The sequence below is a fragment of the Lutra lutra genome, chromosome 7 (genome assembly GCF_902655055.1).
Source record: "Lutra lutra chromosome 7, mLutLut1.2, whole genome shotgun sequence".
NCBI lineage: Eukaryota > Metazoa > Chordata > Mammalia > Carnivora > Mustelidae > Lutra > Lutra lutra.
The window spans coordinates 105,487,512-105,507,800 of NC_062284.1; the positions used below are offsets into that span (position 1 = coordinate 105,487,512).

The 20,289-nt window shown below is 40.7% G+C and overlaps 1 protein-coding gene across 2 annotated transcripts in view; it reads right to left on the reverse strand.

Annotated features, from left to right (window-relative positions):
* Nucleotides 1-534: 534 nt before the first annotated feature.
* The window catches only part of ARMH4 (armadillo like helical domain containing 4), a 115,975-nt gene continuing 96,220 nt past the window's right edge, over nucleotides 535-20,289 (reverse strand). For both annotated transcript variants that reach the window (XM_047738088.1, XM_047738089.1), the window contains exons 6-8: nucleotides 8,549-8,580; nucleotides 1,628-1,762; nucleotides 535-1,390 (exon numbers count right to left, since the gene is read on the reverse strand). In XM_047738088.1, the coding sequence (XP_047594044.1) occupies nucleotides 1,322-1,390; nucleotides 1,628-1,762; nucleotides 8,549-8,580 (236 nt within the window). In that variant the 3' untranslated portion in view covers nucleotides 535-1,321. The remainder of the gene's footprint in view (nucleotides 1,391-1,627; nucleotides 1,763-8,548; nucleotides 8,581-20,289) is intronic.

A 20,289-nucleotide genomic window follows, 5' to 3' on the forward strand; every position in this document is an offset into this window, starting at 1 on the left:
CCTTCAGTTCTGTCTCCAGTCAAATGGAAGAAAAAAATATATATATGTCCTACCCCATACAGTAGCTCTGAGGAATGACTGTGCAGCTCACCTCCAATACAGTAGATCAGGTTCCAAGGGATGTGAACGAGTTTTCCATGTGTCAAGCGCTAAGGACAGGGTTACCAGGAACCCTTAGTCTTCTATGAAATGAGCCAAGTCTTTACCTAAAAGTTCAACTCAAATACCAATATTCAAAAGATAGGGCAAGGACTTTCATTCCAAAAGAAATGAGAAATGATCTAGCGTAGGCCAACATCCCCAAAAACAGGATGCCCTGAGAAAGGCTGGGACTCTGACCACTGAGGCCGCATATACCATAGAACGCCCATCTTCCCATTAAAGCCAACTAAGAACCAATGGTGGCTACATCATTCCATGGTCAAGACCCCAGAAGTAGCAAAGCAAGGCTCTGAATAATTCACAATAGTGAATGGTAGACAGGAATGCTCTGAGAGCTTACCTACCTCATTTTTTTCTTGATTTCTTACTTAGTTCTTCTTGCAAAGTCAAATGATACACAAAAAGAACACCTCTTAGTGATAAACATGTAAGCTTCTATTGATACGTCTGTCAGAGTCAATTACACTATCAAGAAAGCAAGTTTACATTAAGACCGAGAGTCCATTTAATGTGTTATTTCTGGTGCATTTTTTTCCTGCCGTGAATGAGAATAAGATAGAAGATGCAAAATAATAAAACTGAGAGACCGGAGCATAGAATACAAGATAGATACAAATCTACACATAACCCTAATGCACCGAGAGATCTTCTGGACAAAGAAGGTTTCGTTCCAACTTGCTGCTTGTTTTGATGCAAATGTAGGATGTACCATGGCCCAGAAGCCTAGAGCCTCCAGTGGGCCCAATGCAGTCATCATGAGCTATTCTCTGTTAGGATTTCGATTTCAGAGTCAACGTATGTCTTGGCAGCAAGAATCATTATGCCTGGTGCAGGTAAACCAAGGCAAAGGCCCTTTGGAAAAATACAAAATATTTACCTAGCAACTCCTAGTGAACCACAAGTGTGCTGCATACTGATGAGTGGTAGCCGATGGTTCTGGAAAATTCACTACGGAAGAAAAACAAACACAGCCCTATACAGTAAGGCTACAGCATATGCCTTTGCAGCTCAGGACAAGAGAAATCTACTACTGTCCGGCAGAGAACGAGCCCGGTGGCCAGACAGCCGTGATGTGGCAGGCTGCCTTTCTTCTTTTGTCCCCCAAATAAACAATAAAATAATAACACAAGTGAATATCCCAGGAAAACTCCCATCTGATTCAAAACTCATCTTCAGAGCTGTCGGCTAAGAGCATGACTCGGTCTTGCATGCTGTTGAATTCTCTCTGCTGGGGAAAGAGAAACAGAGGAGCGTTAAGCCCTTTCTGCTGCAGAGCAAAACTGAAAAACAGGCCCCTTGAAAAGGCAGCCCACCACAGGCAGCGGCGGCAGCGGCTGCTAAGGCAAACCACTGGGCGTGTCAATACCGTTCCTGCCTCATTAAACCCCGTGTGCTTTATTAAGCAAATCAGCAAAGCAATGCCTGTTCTGAAACGGCTGAGGTTTTGCTGTTGTGGTCTCCATACCTTTCTTTTATGCCTTTTGAAGCCGTTTCTCCTTCGGCGATTCATAACCTTAATGCTGTAGAGAGCTCCCAAGATGAACAGGGCGCCGGCTATCCCGACCCCGACAGGAACCAGCATCCCAGACATGTAGCCAGCCTGCACGGAAAAGGAGGCGTCCATTAGGAGGCTACATTGACCGCAGCCCAGGGTTTCTCCTTTCTGCCGGATGGCAGCAGGCTTTTAAATACCTGGAATTCTCCTACTTGCTTTGTCATAAACTAGCACCTAGAATAAAGGTACCTTTTAGGGAGAAGGCAAGAGAGAGAACAGTAGGACTATTTGGGGAAAGTTCAAGTATTTAGAAGAAGTACTGAAATTAATCACCTGGACCTCGTGGCACCTAGAGCTGCTTGCTTATGCACATTTGTCAACATCAGGTTTTGGTGGCAGAAGAATAATTTGTATCAAAGATGGATGAAGTAAGCTTCTGAGAATGCCAAGACTATTAAAATGCTCACAATCTCAGCTGCCTTACAGTAAGAAAGGGAAGAGGAAGGATGCTCGGTGTTGGGGGCACAGGCAGAAAAGACAAGGAGGGGAGAGGGTATACACATAAGGTGGGATTTATAGGAAAGGAGAAATCTGCCCAGTGGACAAGACCAAAGCTGGGGCTTGGGAGGGAATTCTGAGCATCCCCAGCCCCCAAAGGAAAGAAGTAGCAGAGTAAGGTGCAAAGATCACTACCAGCAACAGTGGCACTTCCAAAAGAACCTGGAGGTGTCTGGTATCTGGTGTGTCTCCAATGTCCCCAAGGTGTATCTATGGATATGTTGGCTCTAAGTGAGCACCATGATGTCCACACATCCCTCGGCTTAGGTAAGTAGCTCCAGATCTTCCCAAGCTCAGGGGAAGGCCATCATCCTAAAGGTGCTTCCTGCCTCTTGGCCAATATGACACTTCGGGGCCACAGCACCATGTACTTACCTGGAGCCCTTTCACGGAGGAACATGACACTGGTTTGCCCTTGAAGAAGGCCCCTGCTAGAAGCCTACCCAGACAAAATACATCAAAAATTAAAATTTTTAGGTTTTAGAGGGTCATTATGCAGGGGTGGGGAGGAGCCCACGAGTCTGTTCATTTGTTTGACTATTTCTAAAATTTCTAATATAGGACAAACTATTTCAAGTACCTTTCAGAATGAGCCAAAATCTGAGAGGGACATAGAATAAAGTTTTTTTAAAAAGTGCTGAAGTGTGCAGACTGTGATGCTTTCCCAGCGTTTCCAAGACTAAATCAGAGGATTACACGAACCCTTCTACAATTGTAGCTCCCCCTCCGTGCACACAGCCAGCTCACTCACTGGTTCTGTTTTCCAGAGTCTTGTGTTAGGGCAGAACATGGAAATTTTTCCATTAATTTGAGAACAATAGCATTGTTCATCAGCATACTAAGTGTTTTTCTCCAAGAAACAAAGCCCAGTCACTTTTCAACAAAATTAATATGCTTTGCAGAAACCTAAACTTTTTCTGAAGTTCTTCCAGATCTACTTAAGGGCTTATAAAACTGTAATTTTCCATGTGGGAAAATACTGGACAAGAGCAAAGTCTTGGTACTCTCATAAGAGCTGTGAATATATTGCTTTAAAACCACCATTCCCAATACATGGAAACAAATGTACGTATTGAAATATGATCAGCTTTAAGCCCCGGAGATTAGACTCGAAAGAGGTGTACATCAGAGGATGATAACTTGAGCTGTCGGAAGTTTGGCTTGATCAATCTCTGTGTGGGTCTCCTTGTGCTGTGTAACTTCAACCCACACCCAAGAGCATGACTATTCCAACATGCTTCACTCTTTCTCATACTTCTTATTTACACATTTAGATTTCTAGTTTCTAGAGCTTTAATTGGGAGATGGAGAGGAGAAGTGAGTTGGGGGAAATTGGAGGGGGAGAAAACCATGAGAGACTGTGGACTCTGAGAAACAAACTGAGAGTTTCGGAGGTGAGGTGGGTTGGGGGTTGGGTGAGCCTGGTGGTGGATATTAAGGAGGGCACGTATTGCATGAAGCACTGGGTGAGGTGCATAAACAATGAATTATGGATTACTAAAAAAATTTAAATTAAATTAAATTTTTTAAAAAATCATGCAGATTTCACCAAAATTCAATTAATCTCTCTCTCCCCTCTTTTGTCCCCTCATGTGTGGTGTGTGTGTGTGTGTGTGTGTGTGTGTGCGCTGCCTGTGTTTGAAATTATAGTTAAAAGATGTGATCCAAAAAAATAAAAATAAAAAATAAAAGATGCAATCCAAGTAACCTCTCTTCTTCCAATATATTTTAACCATTCTTCTTTCAACACTAATGGAGAATAGGCTCTTCTTTTAGAATTGGCCATGACTTGGAGCATCTAGGTGGCTTAATCAGCTAAGTGTCTACCTTCAGCTGAGGTCATGATCCCAGCGTCCTGGGATCAAGCCCCAAGTCGGGCTCCCAGCCGAGTGGGGAGTCTCCTTGTTCCTCTACCCCTCACCTCCCCCAACTCAGGCTCATGTGCTCTCTCTCATAAATAAATTAAATATTTAAAAAAAAAAAAAGAATTTCCCAAGACTTGTTTCCTACACAGATGAAAACAAATAAGACCCATGAACATATTTTCTAAGTTATAAACCCTGCCTAGTGCCTCTTCTCTGGTCAGAATCATTGGATGTTCAAGTACCTGCCCAGATAAGAGCCTGAGAAGGACATAGCTGCGCCTGTGTATACGCCAAGTGAGAATGCATAACTTGAGTCTCATCATGAGGAAACACACAATAAACCTAAAATGAAGACTATTCTATTTTTTTAAAGGACTATATTTTTTTGAAAGTCAGTGTCATGAAAGACAAAAGATGGCTATAAAAATGTTCAAGAGCATAGGAAAATAACGAATCATGACAACTAAATGTGTTACATGACCCTAGACTAGATCCTATACTGGAGAAGAAAAATGCTTTTAGAAAGGTATTTTGAGTATGTTGAAAAAAACTGAAATATGGATGCCAGATTTGATAAAAAGTACTGTATCAATGTTAAATGCACTCAAGCTGGAAACTGTACCATGTCTGCTAACAGAATATTCCCATTTATAGGAAATACACACTAAAGCATTTGAAGTAAAAGCACCATGGTATATGCAACTTATTCTCAAATAGTTCAGAATTTAAAAAAAAAAAAAAGGAGGCAGAGATGGGCAGACAGACTAGCAAATGATAAACAAAATGGGGTAAAATATTACAAACAAGTACATCTGGGTAAAAAGTATGGGGCATTCTTTGTACCTATTCTTATATCTTGTTTTTTTCATAAAACTGAAAATAGTTCCAAATAAAAAAGTTTTGCATTTTTAAAGTAGATTGTAAGTCAAAATATGACTAGATATAGTTAATTTTAGTTTGTGTTAGTGTTGGGTTTTTGTTGGCTTTGTATTACATTCATGAGAAAGGTATCCTTCTTTCTTAGGATAATGTATTGGTTCAGAAACATCTGTTTTCAAGAAAAGTATAAGAAAACCTAACAATATGCTGTACTGTCTAAAGTCTGCTGAGTTAGGACAATGCCCTTACATTGCTTTGCAACAGTGGCTCTCAGACTTGAGCATCTATGAAAATTGCCAGCAAGACTTGTTGAAACAGACTGCTGGGCCCCGTTCCCAGAGTTTTTGACTCAGTAGGTATAGGGTGGGGCCCAAGAATTGCATTTCTAGCAAGTTCCCAGGTGATGCTGATGCTGCTGGTCCAGACCACACTTGAGAATCGGCATTATGCAATATAGTCTGGATCATCCATTTTCTGGGTTATTTCCTAAAACTAGAAGAAACAGAATGATCTTGGTGACATAACAACAGGGTTGGTCTTTATGACCCAACTAAAGTTGCTATGCCTCTCAATTTTGAGAAGCATTTTAGATGTTGAAAAGACATACCAATAGGTAGCCAAGTTAAGATTTGCCTAACAAGCATGACTAACTTGGACATTAAGATGGAAAGAAGAGTAATGATGGAATGAGTACAGGGACTGACCCTCAGAGGCCATTCACCTCTTCTCCCAGAGCAAGAACCTCCCATTTCGGCTGGGCTCAGAGTAACAATCACTGCTCCCTGACTTCTGTGCAGCTGTATGTGACCAGGTGATCTATCGCACTCAGAAGAGAATACATTAGTGGCAGGTACGGCTTCCCAACATGCTCTTCAAGAGGGGAGCACAGCCTTCATCCCCCATGTTTTGAGAATGAGAGTGCCTTTATCTTCCCTTTTAAGAGGGAACAGGTGTCTTTGCCTTCCCTTTTCCTCCATCCCCTGGCTAGAATTTGGACCTACCTAAGTCGGAACTGCCATCCAGGACCTTTAGGTGACCTTGGGAATGAAGATGACAAATGGTGGAGCATCAAATTAAAGGAGACTGAGCCCCTGTCACAGTGTTGCTCCCCATTAACCCTTGACTGCTACCTCCAGACTCATAAATGAGAGACAAACTTCTATCTTGGTTAGCCATTGTCATTGAGGTTCGCTGTCATTCATAGCTGATCTTAATCCTAGCTTAAACCTAGCAGAGGAAGAGGGAGAAACAGACTCCCTGCTGAGCAGGGAGCTGGACATGGGTCCTTGATCCCAGGACCCTGGGATCATGATCTGAGCCAAAGGCAGACGCTTAACCGAATGAAACACCCAGGCGTCCCCAGAACTTTTTAGAACACTATTCTTTCTAGAACCAAACTAACTTCACAGAAATACCAATATTAGGTACAACTGAATAACACTAAACTGAGAAGATGTCCTGGTTGGCCAAAGAGCCAGTTAAATATTTAATTTCCAGTTCTAAGGGATTCTGTGACATTTTCCATCAAAGAGGCAATAGTTTTGCTCTCAAATAGTTACTGAAGATAATGACTAACAAGAGTTTTATGGATGAGAGTCAACTAACTAGTTAGCTATGGGGGGAGGGGGTAGCACGAGAACAAGAGAGAGAGGAAGATAAATATATATGTGCATATGTATGTGTGTGTACACCTATGAACGTGTGTCACAGCTAAGTGTAGAATATTTTAATCACACGGGAAGAGGGAATCTTGGAAAGATTATGGTGAATCCCTCCAAGAAAAAGTCAAAATATGAAGAAATAGGCGTCAAATAAGCCAAACACAGTTAGTATCTCTATTTTTTTAATTAAGATATACTGAAAAAAAAAAAAACACTCCAGAAGAGAGGGCTGGAAAATCTCAAAATAATCCAGAAAACTAAGGGTCACACATAAAATTATTTCTCTTGGTTAAAATGATAGCAAGAAGGTGCCAGGCCTTTGAGACAAAATAAGAAGGGTCTACAGAAATAGAAAATACAGCCTTTCTATAAAGCTGCACAGATTTTTTTTTAATTGTGATAAAGCTATCTATAGATATAGGTAAGAAATTTTGCAATATCCAACTTCAAAACTGGAGACATTCAAAAATCTATTCTCTTAAGGGTTTTCTGGTGTACTTTTTTATACAGAAGATATTTTCTACAGAAACAATGATATATGGATTCCTAAATTAATCTACCAAAGCCTATTTCCTTTTCATTGCATCCTATTTTCTCCTGAAACATGACAAGAAGCACTACTAATATAAGTGTGTTCGGTTCTTAACTTTTGAGCTTTATTTCCCCCCAAATCCTGCTCAGTCCATCCAGTCATACCTCCCTTAGACAACTGGACCTGTTACAGATACCAAAACGGCCTCCAATAACCCCAACATGCTTAAAATTTTTCAGCATCCCTTTAATAAATATGACCACAGAACAGTCTCATTCTCAAAAACCATCTATGCTAAATTTTACTGAGAAGCACAGAGAGTAATGCGACTTAATATAATCATACAATTTTCATTGTAATTTATTCTTTAACAATAAGCTGCAGCAAAATAAATATTAGTTATCCAAATATGGGGAGAACTGACTCTAAATAATAAAAAAGATATGGAATACCATCAACAGAAGTATATGTCGGGACTGCTGATTTAAAGGTAACTCAATATGTGGTAGTTGAAAAGATTTACATTCACTAAGCCCCCAGTTAAATCTGAGCTGAGTTATAGTAATGAAATCTGACACAGGCTACAGCAAGGAATTCAGAATTCCATCAATATTTTTATGAGTAATTCCAGTTTAAAATTCTAAGGTAACTAAAAAATGTAAACTCGGAGAGTGTTGAAAATTAAAAGAAAGTGAAAAATAGGAACCTGGAAGGAAGTTAATATGGTCCATCACAGACATGGATGGCAGAATTAATGCATGAGAGAAATATTTTTCTATAGTTGCCCATTCCAGGCAAGATAGACCTTTGCTACCCAGTATGTAGTAGCACTGTGAGAGACTACATAAATGTTGATCTAAGGAGAATGCTCAGGCGTCCAGGTGTTTTTACATCACTATGGTTTAAGGATGCTCTTTCCATCCCAAACTTTTATTCTTAACTCAAGTCCATCGATTTTTGCCTTTGGGTCAGAAGAATCAATGTCTTCCGAAATCCAAGGTATTTCTTGCTCATACAGGAGGATCGGGCTTACAAGAGCCTGGCATTGGGTTATTGGGCACTGGGACAAGAAATAGCCAGGAAAATTGGGATTACACTGCTGATCCTAGAAGAAATTCTACCTTGATATGTCAAGGAAATTTTCCAGCTGTCGTAGTAGATGATGCCTTCATAACAAGGATGGTGCTCCAAAGAATAAGGTGTCCCTTGTGTTGTATAAGAAGGAACTGAAAGGGCAGGTCTTCCTTCTTGTTGGGTACCTGGAAGTAGCCTTGTATCTTTGCACAGATTACCAGAATCAGAACGATGAATTAAGGCTCCATTACTCTGACAATCTTTTATTTGACAAAGCCATGCCCTTTAAGATCAACTCAAAGGAAGAAAATACTTCTCTTACCTTGTCTTTTAGTTTTTCCATCCAGCTTCTCACTAGGAGAAATAAGAGAATAAAACATAAATATCCATCTTTTTACTTATATTTCATTGAGTTAATTTGAGAACTTACATTTCATGGTATTAAGTTAATTTGATGCACTGATTTTATTGGATGAAATACAGTGAAAGGGTCAACAGTATGAACATGACATTAATAGTCTTGTTTTTATTCTTATTTGTTTAAAAATGCAATGGAAAGCACAAACATACCTTCACATCATCATTAAATGAACAGAGAATATTTTTATTTGTTAAACATATTTGTATTACTACTGAAGGCTTTTGGGGGGTGGGTCTGGGAAAGGAGACAGAAAATCACTTTTAAAGCATCAGCTTCATTCCCAACCCAAGCACCACCAAATAAATAAATAAACTAATCAATTAATTTACTAATTAATTATCAAGTTCATTTCTTATCTGACATTTTCTCTTTAACGTTACTCATCTTTCCCAGTTTTTAAGCTCAGTGGGTATTCTGCACTCAAGTCAACATCCCAGCAAAGTAAGTAGGACGGGGCGATGGGTGGGCCAGCACTGTTCAGCACTGGTTCCAAAGAGAAGTATCTGCATCCACAATTGAAGAAAAAAAAACTGACCAAATGCAAAAAGAGGAATTATTTCTGAAATACAGATAGCTTGCAAACTGAACGATGCCATCACAATACAGCCACTATCAAAAATAAATAAATAAAGGCAATAATCAAGTAACAGCTTAAAAAGCCACTGAAAAGGACTACATCAACCATGAAATGTTAAGTAGACCATTATTACAACCATTTGGAAGTACATATGCCGAGAATAGAACAAATATCATTCAAAATGAAAACATGTGTTAGAAGGGCCATGGGTTTTTTTTTCTTCTTTTTTCTTTCATTTAAATTTTAGTTAGTTAACATATAATGCAATATTGGTTTCAGGAGTAAAATTCAGTGATTCAGGGGCGCCTGGGTGGCTCAGTGGGTTAAAGCCTCTGCCTTCGGCTCAGGTCATGATCTCAGGGTCCTGGGATCGAGCCCCACATCGGGCTCTCTGCTCTGCGAGGAGCCTGCTTCCCTCTCTCTCTGCCTGCCTCTCTGCCTACTTGTGATCTCTCTCTGTCAAATAAATAAATAAAATCTTTAAAAAAATAAAAATTCAGTGATTCATCACTTACATACATCACCCTTGGCTCATCACAACAAGTGACCTCTTGAATACCCATCACCCATCTAGCCCATCCCCCACCCACCTCCCTCCATCAAGCCTCAGTTTGTTCTGTATCAATAAAAGTCTCTTATGGTTTGGGATGCCTGGGTGGCTCAGTCAGTTAAGTGTCCAACTCTTGATTTTGGCTCAGGCCATGATCTCAGGGTCATGAGATCAAGCCCTGAATTGTCTCCATGCTAAGCATAGAGCCTGCTTAAGATTCTCTCCTTTCCCTCTGCCCATCCCACTCTCTCACTCTTTAAAAAAAAAAAAAAGAGTCTCATGGTTTGTATGGCCATATTAAGGATAGTTTGAAGTATGTAATGGGGTTCTTCATTCTTAATTGCTTTTTAAAGTTAAAATAATGATTCAACATTGAATAAAAATTCTATTTTGAAAAGCATGGAAAAGGAGAAAAGAAGACAAATATTATCAAAGATTAGTAAGCCAACAAAAACCTTTCAAGATTTCCTTAAATTTCCTTTCCTCTCCAGGAGTTTCAACAGATAGGAAGGAAGAACACAGAGGGGCAGACCGAGAAACAGGTCCCAAAAGGCGTAGACAAGGGATTGGCAAACTTTTCCTGTAAAAAGCCAAACAGTAAACATTTAAAGCTTTGTGGGCCATACAATCTCTGTCACAACTACTCAACTCTGCTGTGGCAGTGTGAAAGGACTCAGAGACAGTACATAAATCAATGGGTTTGGCTATATTCCAATAAATGTTACTTATGGACATTGACCTTTGAATTTCATGTAATTTTCATAGGTCACAAATACCTTTCTTTTTATTTCTTTCAACTATATTAAAATATAAAAGACATTCTTTGCTCATGGGCCATACAAAAATGGTTAGTGAGCCAGACTGGTCCACCAGTCACAAGGTGCTGACCCCCTGGCACAGACACACTTTGCCCAAGAAGTTGGTGTCTCCATTTACAGTCTGATTCTAGTAATGATACCTGACATGAGTGATTCCAGCCCACATGTGCACATGGATTGGCCCCTGACAGAGCAGGTTCAAATTTACCTCATCATTTGATCAACAAACCAAAAACAAACATGAAAAGTATGAGGGAAGATTATACTCCAGGAAAAGATGGGGAAACAGACTCAGAGAAGCTAAGAGACTTGCCCACAGTTAACCAGGGAGTAGAGAGTCACTGGAATTCCAACAACTATCTGGTTTAACAACCTATAGGAATAAGACTTCATAACTACCCATTTATTTTGGTGATACCCCCACTCTCCTACTCTCTCAGGTTGAAAATGTGGAGTTTCCTTGCACTCTTCTAGCTGCTTCAGTCCCTGGTTTCATTCTCTCATGTCAAGATCCTAGCAAAACCACTCTGCTTTGTCCTTCCTTCAACACTCCTTCTGTCTCCACAGGGATTCAGGCAAAGATGGTGGTGTACAATAAGGACATGATCAGTCACGGGAAGACCAACAGAAGAAAGGGCAGGAACCTTAGAAATGAGGCTAGGGGTTAGTGGCTTCCTGGAGAAGTGAAGACAACCACTGATTTGCTGAGCAACTTTGGAGAAATTAATGAGACTCTGGAACCCTCAGTTTCCTCATATATAAAATGACCATGGTAACATCTGTCTTGCAAGATTGTTGTAAAGATTGGAAATAAGATGTGCCACATGTCTAGGACAGTACTTGGTGTAAAGAAATAAGATTTCAAGAAAAATACTTAATATGTTAAAATGAAAAAATAGGGTATATATAATATGAGCTCAAGTTTGTGGATAAAAATGTTATGTATATAATTGGGATAACATACATTTAAATGTTAACTAAATTAATAGGTTGTAAAATTATGGGTGATTTTCTTTTCTTCCCTGTATTTTTAGAATTTTCCAAAGTATTTATAATTTCTTACTGCTTTTAAAATAAAAGAACCCCAGAAAATTCTATAAACCCTTGCAAATGGATTAATGGTGGATTGCTGACAGTGAGGAACACAAGGATTTAGGACCCTTCCATTTGGATAATTCCTTAGCCCACGGCTATTGATTCATTCTAATCCCACTGATTCTGGTTTGTTTCCTTTCTTGAAATTTTATTTAATGCAAGTCTGAAAGCACAGAAATATAATGAGGCCTCCTTCTAGCAAGCAGAAGGTACAAAGAAAACAAGAGAACATGGATTGTTAAAAACAGGTTCTCCCTGAAGATATTTGGAAATGATATATCCAATAAAGGATTAATATCCTAAATGTACAAAGAACTTATACAACTCAACACCACAAAAACCTGAATAGTCCAATGAAAAGGAGGCAGAAGACCTGAATAGACATTTTCCCAAAAAGGACATACAAGTGGCAAACAGATACATAAAAAGATGCTCAACATCACTCATCATCAGAGAAATGCAATGAGCTATCACCTCCTACTTGTCAGAATGACTAGAATCAAAAAAGATAAGAAATAACAAGTGTTGGCAAGGATGTGGAGAAAAAGGAACCCTTGTGCCCTGTTGGTGGGAATGTAAATTGGCATAACAACTATGGAAAACAGTATGGAGGCTCCTCGAAAAATTGAAAATAGAAATCCCATATGCTCCAGTAATTCCACTACTGGTTATTTACCCAAAGAAAACAAAAATACTAATTTGGAAAGATATATGCACCCCTATGTTTATTGCAGCATTATCTACTATAGCAAGATATGGAAGCAGCCCAACCATCCACCACTGATGAATGGATCAGGAAGATGTGGTACACACATACATAACGGAATATTACTCAGCCATAAAAAAGGATGAGTCTTGCCATTTGCAACAACATGGATGGACCTAAAGGGTAATATGCTAAGTTGAAATAAGTCAGATGATAAATATTATATCAACTCACCTATCTGTGGAATCTAGAAAACAAAACAAATGAATGAACGAACAAACAGCAAAAGCAGACCTATAAACACACAGTACAAACTGGTTCTGATGGTTGCCAGAAAGGAAAGGGGTGAGAGGTTGGGCAAAATAGGTGAAAGAGAGTGGGATGATACAGGCTTCCAAGGTGTGGAATAAGTAAGTCCTTGGGGTAGAAGGTACAGCATAGGGAATACAGTCAATGGTACTAGAATAGTTTTTGTTGTATGGTGACAGATGACCTCTACACTTGTGGTGAGCATAGAATAAAGTATAGACTTGTTAAATCACCATGTTGTACACCTGAAACGAATGTAACATTGTGTGTCAACTAGACTTCAGTTTAAAAAAATAAATAAATAAATAAGGCAGTTTTCTCCCTCCTGCTCACTAGTGCCCTCTTATGTATAGGATCCCAGGCTGAGCAATTTGCCCTCTCCTAGTATACCCCCTAGAAAAAGGGAAGAGGGAGAGAAAGAAACTGCAGATAAAATAACATTTCCATGTGTCCTATCAAATGTAAGTATGGTTGGTTTCTAATAGGCCATGGCTGTAAAGTATCCCAACTGTTTATTTAGAACGGTATCTTTAATTTCCCTTTATTTCCAACAACAAACTTTTAGTGGCTACATTTATGCCAGATGTACCCATAAATTCTCCTTCACTAAAGAGGAAAGGGGTGGGAACCAGAGGAGACTCAGGATTTGTCTGGGTTAATAGTTAAGATTTGTTGGACAACTCACTAAAGCTTACAAGGTAGGTATTGTCATCCCCCATTTTACAGATAAGGAAAATGAAGCTTAAATAAAATGTCGAAAGCCACACAGCTAAAAAGTGGCTGAGCCGGAATTTGAACCCAGGCCCTTATGGCTAAAGTAGATGCCTATTTAGTATGCCAGTGGGTTGCTTTGGGGAGGGGTGCAGGTGGGGGACCTAGTATGGCCATCTCCTAGCACACAACAGGGCTGTTTCTCTTCTGGAGATGAGCGCATACCCACATTGGAGCATCGCCTATCTGTTAACTCTGGCTCGCTCTTTCTGTATTTTCTCCTCCCGGTCTCCTCTCTCTGACTAATGTCCTATTCCCTCTGCCTCTAGGTGTATCTCCCTCCAACTCTGTCCCTTACTCTGTGGTTTGTCTCTCTTTTCATTCCCCTTTTTCTCTTTTTCTCAGGCTCTGTGTGTGTATATGATTCTGTTGCTTTTTGTATATAACCCACTGAGGAAATATGGCTCTAGGAACCATCCTCAATCAATGAGGGCCATGACTTGGTGGGTATATTAGTCCCCAGCTGCAGCTATCATGAATTCAATGGCCTAAAACAACATCAATTTGTTATCTTACATTTCTGGAAGTCAGAAATCCAAAATCAGTCTCAATAGCTAAAGTCAAGGTGTCGGCAGGGCTGACACGTTTCCTTGCTTTTTCCAGCTTCTAGAGGCTGTCTGCAGTCCTTGGCGCATGGCCTCTCCCTCCATCTTCAAAGCCAACAGCACAACACTTCAAATCTCCTCTCTCTAAACTCTGCTTCCTTCATCATATTTTCTTCACTGACTCAGCCCCTCCTACTTCTCTCTTATGAGGAGGACTCTTGTGATAATCTCCCCATTTCTATGTCCTTAACTCAATCACATCTGCAAGGTACCCTTTGTAAGGCAATATATTTGCAGATTCTGGGTTTTAGGATGTGGACATCTTGGGAGGGAGCATTAGTCTCCCTCCCACATTGGGTAAATTCCCCAGATTTCCTCAACCCTGAGGAGTGCCCCACACAGCTTCTCAGACATTCCCCAGGAGCAAGGAGCCCCAGGAATAATCCCCTCATTCACACCCCCTTTGCTAGCTCTCCAACTACCCTGCCTCGCTTCCTCACTCCCTTACCATGCTTCCTGGGGTTCCTTTCCAAAAAACTCCCTGCACCCCAATGCAGGCTCAGGGTGTGCCTTTATGGAGAACTCAAACTAAGACATTAGTCCAGTTCTGCCACCACACAGGAAGGCCTGCCCTGCGCCAGACCAACTTCATTTATTTTGTACATGAAAATAAACTCTTAGAATGAACAGAGTTAGGCACAAGGAAGAAAGGCAAGCTGGCCAAGTTCAAGGCAGACGCCATCTCCACTGATCTAAACTAATTCTAAATGAAGGGCTTCAGGCTACCCAGATTTATAAGATATACCCATTCCCTAACATTTGCGTGAGATGTACTTCATAGCTAGTTCCACTTAGTTCACATTTGACTTTGAAAGGATTATACATGCCTCTTTTAATAGTGAAATTTTCAATATCATAAGGTGGGAAACTTTATTTGTATGCTAATCAATGAAAAGAGAAATGTATATTCCACCTGAATAAAAAATACAGTATCAGCACATTGTGCTTTGCTCAAAGTACATGTAACTAAATTTCAATTACAGTGTTTCTACAGTGTCAAGAAATGAACGGATAGCAGCTCTCTCTCCTCCTTGTTATTTAACCATAAGTGCCCCTTCCAGCCTAAGAAACAGCAAAGCTTTTTTTTCCAACTTACATAACACCGTTAAGGATAATTAAACTTACTAAGTTTTCAATATTGTCTTCATGTTTTTCCAAAACTCATAAGTTTTTTCAGCACCAAATTATTCTCTAATGATGCTAAATTAACCTGTTTTAAACATCACAGAGAAATTCTATCTATAATCATTTGCTCTTCACATAATTACAGAACAGAAAGATTCCAATGACTAGGATGACATACTGCTTTGCTTGCATAGGGCTAAGTGAGCAGCAATCATGCAGCTAAGAAGCAATTAATTCTGCAGGCACCTCACTGAGATTTAGAGAGAAGGGTATAACGAGCCCAAAGACCCTAATCTCTACTTTCAAGTAACATTACACATGCCTTTAGCTAACTGCAAGCTGAGGAACTTACTAGATACCTAGTGGGAGGATGCAAAGAGAATGTCTTGTAATCATCTACACGTCTTGCCAGGGTCATTTAGGAACACTAACCGTGCCGATCAATTCTACACCGTATGGTTACCAGCTCCAGTGAGGAAAAGGCTGTTATGAACTTCATCCATATGGAAAGCCATGATGCATAAATGAAGAAGAAAGCATCCCTCCAGGTGTGTTTTGTTGTTGTTGTTGTTTCCCCCCAAAAGAGAAGCATGATACACAAATTGCTCAGCAAGGAAAAAACACCTTGTCTATGCCCCTCCTCTACACCTGATTAAGAAGGAACAAGAAAATCACTGCGCTTCGTGCAACATTCCCTTGAAAGTTCTGCTAAGCACAGAGGCTTCTGACCTTCTACCACTGCACAGCATCGAGTCCATGCTCAGGGCACGGGCAATTCTCTCCAGCTCACTCTTACTCCTCTCTCTTCATATTTGTACTCTCCGATTTTCATGCCACTGGTGGAAAAAAAAATTATGCGGTCTTCCTACGTAACTTCCAATAGAAAGCTGACTGCTTCCTGAAGTGCAGTCTCATCACACTCCCAGGGCAAAGTCAAGTTTGTGTGTGTGCCGCTTGCCAGAGCCACTGAATCCAGAATTTCCCATCTCAGGGTAGATGTGAGGCACTGGTCACCACAGCGTCCCATCAGCCCTGACTGCAGTCCCCTATTCTACGTCTCACGGAATGTAACAGCCCACTGTAGCGTCATGACAAGGTCCCCACACACCCCTCTCCTTTACGTAAATTTTGGGACTTCCACGGATGAAAGCTATGGCTTGAACAAACAGTGAGCCAAAGAGAAGACCAGCCAGGGAAAAGCTGACGTCTCCTACTTGTGGACGTGCAGGCCTGGTTCTGCACCAACAGCAAGAAGCTTCCGCTTTCTGAGTGTGGTGGCTCCGCCATCAGATAGAGTTGATTAGACCTGGGGACCTGAATAAGTGCTAAAGTGGTTTTCAAGGCAGCTTCAAGGTTTGTTTCCAAAAGTTCCACTTACCAGTTCATAACGCGTCACTCGTCGCAATAATGGGCAAATACCAAGCAGCGCTCTCGAGAGAAATGAAGGTAAATCTTTGGTTAAGAGCACCTGAGCACCACACTTAATACACTGAAAGGCAGAGCTTTTCTTCCATCTGAATGGATTACTTAGAAAGAAAGTTGCCCTGAGCTCTTGATCCTTAGGAAAAAACCTACAGGTCTGGGCAGACCGCTCTAGGACAGACAGCAGGTGAACAACCTCGGTCTCTGCCTTTGCTCCCTCTAAGTCCCATAAGCAAACTTTGCACACGCTCCCTGGAGCAGCTGTTCCAACTATACACGGAAACTTTTTATTAAGGCAATAGATCCAATCTCCAAGGCCTCATTCTTTAATCATTTCAGTCATACTTCTATTTGGCCAGGTTCTTGAGATTCTTTTTTTTTTTTTAAGATTTTATTTATTTATTTGACAGAGATCACAAGTAGGCAGAGAGACAGGCAGAGAGAGAGGGAGAAGCAGGCTCCCCACTGAGCAGAGAGCCCAATGCGGGGCTCGATCCTAGGACCCCAGGATCATGACCTGAGCCAAAGGCAGAGGCTTTAACCCACTGAGCCACCCAGGTGCCCCAGGTTCTTGAGATTCTAACCCTCCTGTCCATCACCTGTACTTCCTTTCCCTCATTCTGGAACATTTCCTCACGTGATTTGTGATTTTTCACGTGAACTCATTTTTTACCGAGGGTTGTTTTTCCCTAGGAATCTCGTCCACCTTGCATCGCGGAAGCGTCCCTACAGAGGGCCAGTTTCTTATTGCTTGTGTCAAGGGCCTCAGGGGTTTCACCCACCCACCTGGAACAGGGTTGCACGTTAATTTCTCAGTTATAGGTTCTTGCATGATGAAAGCAGCCCTGGGACTTTGGTGTCATTTTTCTCTCCCCATCAGAGTCCAAGGAAAAGAGCTATGTGTAGGGTATTTTTCTAGACCCCTCTTCACCAGGGAGGCATTTTTTTTTCCCAGAATGTTTTCTTTCTTTTTTTTTTTTATTATGTTCAGTTAGCCACTTTATAGTACCTCATTAGTTTTTGATATAGTGTTCAATGATTCATTAGTTGTATATATCTAGAATGCTTTCTTATGCAAAAGCTTGAATTTCTGCTCCCTCCCCTGCACCAGCCCAAGGCCACTGTCTGTTGGCCCCACATTGGTGTCGAACTCCACCCCTCACCTCAGCTTCTGCATGGGGTTCCCGGTTCCCCTAAGGTTCCATAGTTTCTCTGCTCGGGCCTCAAGGTGCTGCCTATAGTGACAATGGCTTTCCTTTTGCTCTCAGTTGCGTATTTTAAATTCTTATTTTATTTTATGCAGAACTTCTCTGTCTGATGCTGCTGGGACTGGAAATGCAGACCAAATTCTAATCAGGTGTTTTCGGTTTTTTATTTATCAAGGGAAAATTCACAAACCTAAAATTGACCATTTAACGTATACACTTCAGCACATTTAGCACGTTCACAATGTCTTACAACCGTCACCTCTACCTTGCTCCAAAATGTTTTGTATCACTCCAAAAGGAAACCCTATACCCATTAAGTAGCCATTCTCCATTCTCTCCTCTGGGCCCCTGGCAATGACGACTCTGCTTTCTGTGTCTATGGATTTATCTTTTCTGGATATCTCCTATAAATGGAATCATACAATAGGCAATCTCTTGGGTCCACCTTCTTTCACTTGGCATAATGCACTTGAGGTTAATACACGTTGTAGCATGTATACTCTAGGCTAACCAGCACATGAAAAATGCTCAACATCATTAGTCATTAAGGAAATATAAATCAAAACCACAGTGGGAAACCACTTCCTACCCACTAGGAAAGTCATAATGAAAAAAAAAGGAAGGGGGGAATAACAGTGTTGGCAAGGATGTGGAGAAATCAGAACACTCATCCACTGCCAGCAGAAATGTAAAATGTGCAGCCACTGTGGAAAATAATGTGGCAGTTCCTCAAAACTCAAACATAAAATTATAATATGACTCAGCAATTCCGCTCTTAGCTATATGCCCCAAAGAATTAAAAACAAACAAATAGTTATCCATGAATGTTCATAACAGCCCTATTCACAACATCCAAAAGGTGGAGACAATCCGGGTGTCCATCAACTGATAAATGGGTAAACAAAATGTGGTATATCCATACAATGGAGTATTACTCAACCGTACAAAGGAATGACGTACTGATCCATGCTACAACATGGACAAAGCTTGAAAACATTATGCTAAGTGACAAAAGACAGGCACACTAAGCAATGATCAAAGATGATGAGGTAAAGAAGCTATGTGGGCCCTCCTGGAAGCTGGGTGGATGCTACAGAGAAGCAAAAGGGTAGAATTAATATTCCAGCCACACATACTCAACTCATCCTGCCTCAGGTCCTGCATAATACCCACCTGCCATATTCCCTACTCAAACAAATGCCCAACATTATACTCAAGTCAGCCTGCCCACATGACTAGAAAACAGGAGTCTCCTCTTATTAAAACAATTTCCCACTTAAAATATTTATTTCTCTGGAGTCACCATAAAATGTAAAAGTCAACAGCCAGACCATAAGCAGAGAAGCCAGGAAGAAACTCTTACCAAGGTTTCTTATTGGGTATGTTTTTAATCCATTTGAAGAAGAATGCAACATTTAGTAAGTATCTAAATAATACCAGGTGCTCTGTCAGAAAAAATATACAAAGCCTTGCACATTTATGATTTAAAATAAAGGCTGCACTTATGTTTAACAGGGAGGAAGAGAAATTGAATTTTATTTTTTCAGCAGACATAATTAAACCCCACGACTCGGGGCATCGATTAGACACTAGAAATAAAATCTGATTCTCCCAGAGATTCATTTCCATACAAACACTTTTATGAGCTGCCTAACTGCACATGGTCCTGAATTAGCCATCAACCAAAATGGATTTGTTTTTACCTAGTAAAAAACAAACCTTGACCCCATTATGAGTTTCTTATGAAGAAGCCACCAGAGATCTTTCGTTTAATTGGCAACAAAACCACCTACATTATTTTTTTTTTAAGATTTTATTTATTTATTTGACAGAGAGAGATCACAAGCAGGCAGAGAGGCAGGTAGAGAGAGAGGAGGAAGCAGGCTCCCTGCTGAGCAGAGAGCCCAATGCGGGGCTCGATCCCAGGACCCTGAGATCATGACCTGAGCCGAAGGCAGCGGCTTAACCCACTGAGCCACCCAGGTGCCCCAAAACCACCTACATTATTAACGGTAAGTTTACTTTCCTCTTAACATAGAAGTCGAAAGGCCATCAGTGCTGCAGCATGTAACAAATGTACACTAAGAACCTAACCAAAACAACATCCACTGTCTTCAGAGCCCAGAAAGATCGAGAAATATTTTTCAGAGATTTGTGTAAGGTTTCTTGTTCACACAGGGGCATCTACAATCGACTTCAGAGAGAATTGCAGCTACTATGAACATCTTAACTCTAAGAAAAATGCTTCCAAGATTTTAATGTGGCTTACGATAGACTAACAAATTGAAATTCAAGACCCAGTCATTCACACAGGGCCAAAAAGAAGTCAAACAAGAGTAATGGGAACTGTTTTCCTTGATGCTGCCTTCTCCCAGCATACACTTCACAGAAGGCTGCCTCAATTTCACCTTAGCGCCACAAGAACCTTCACCGATTTTGTCCAAGCAATCTTTCCA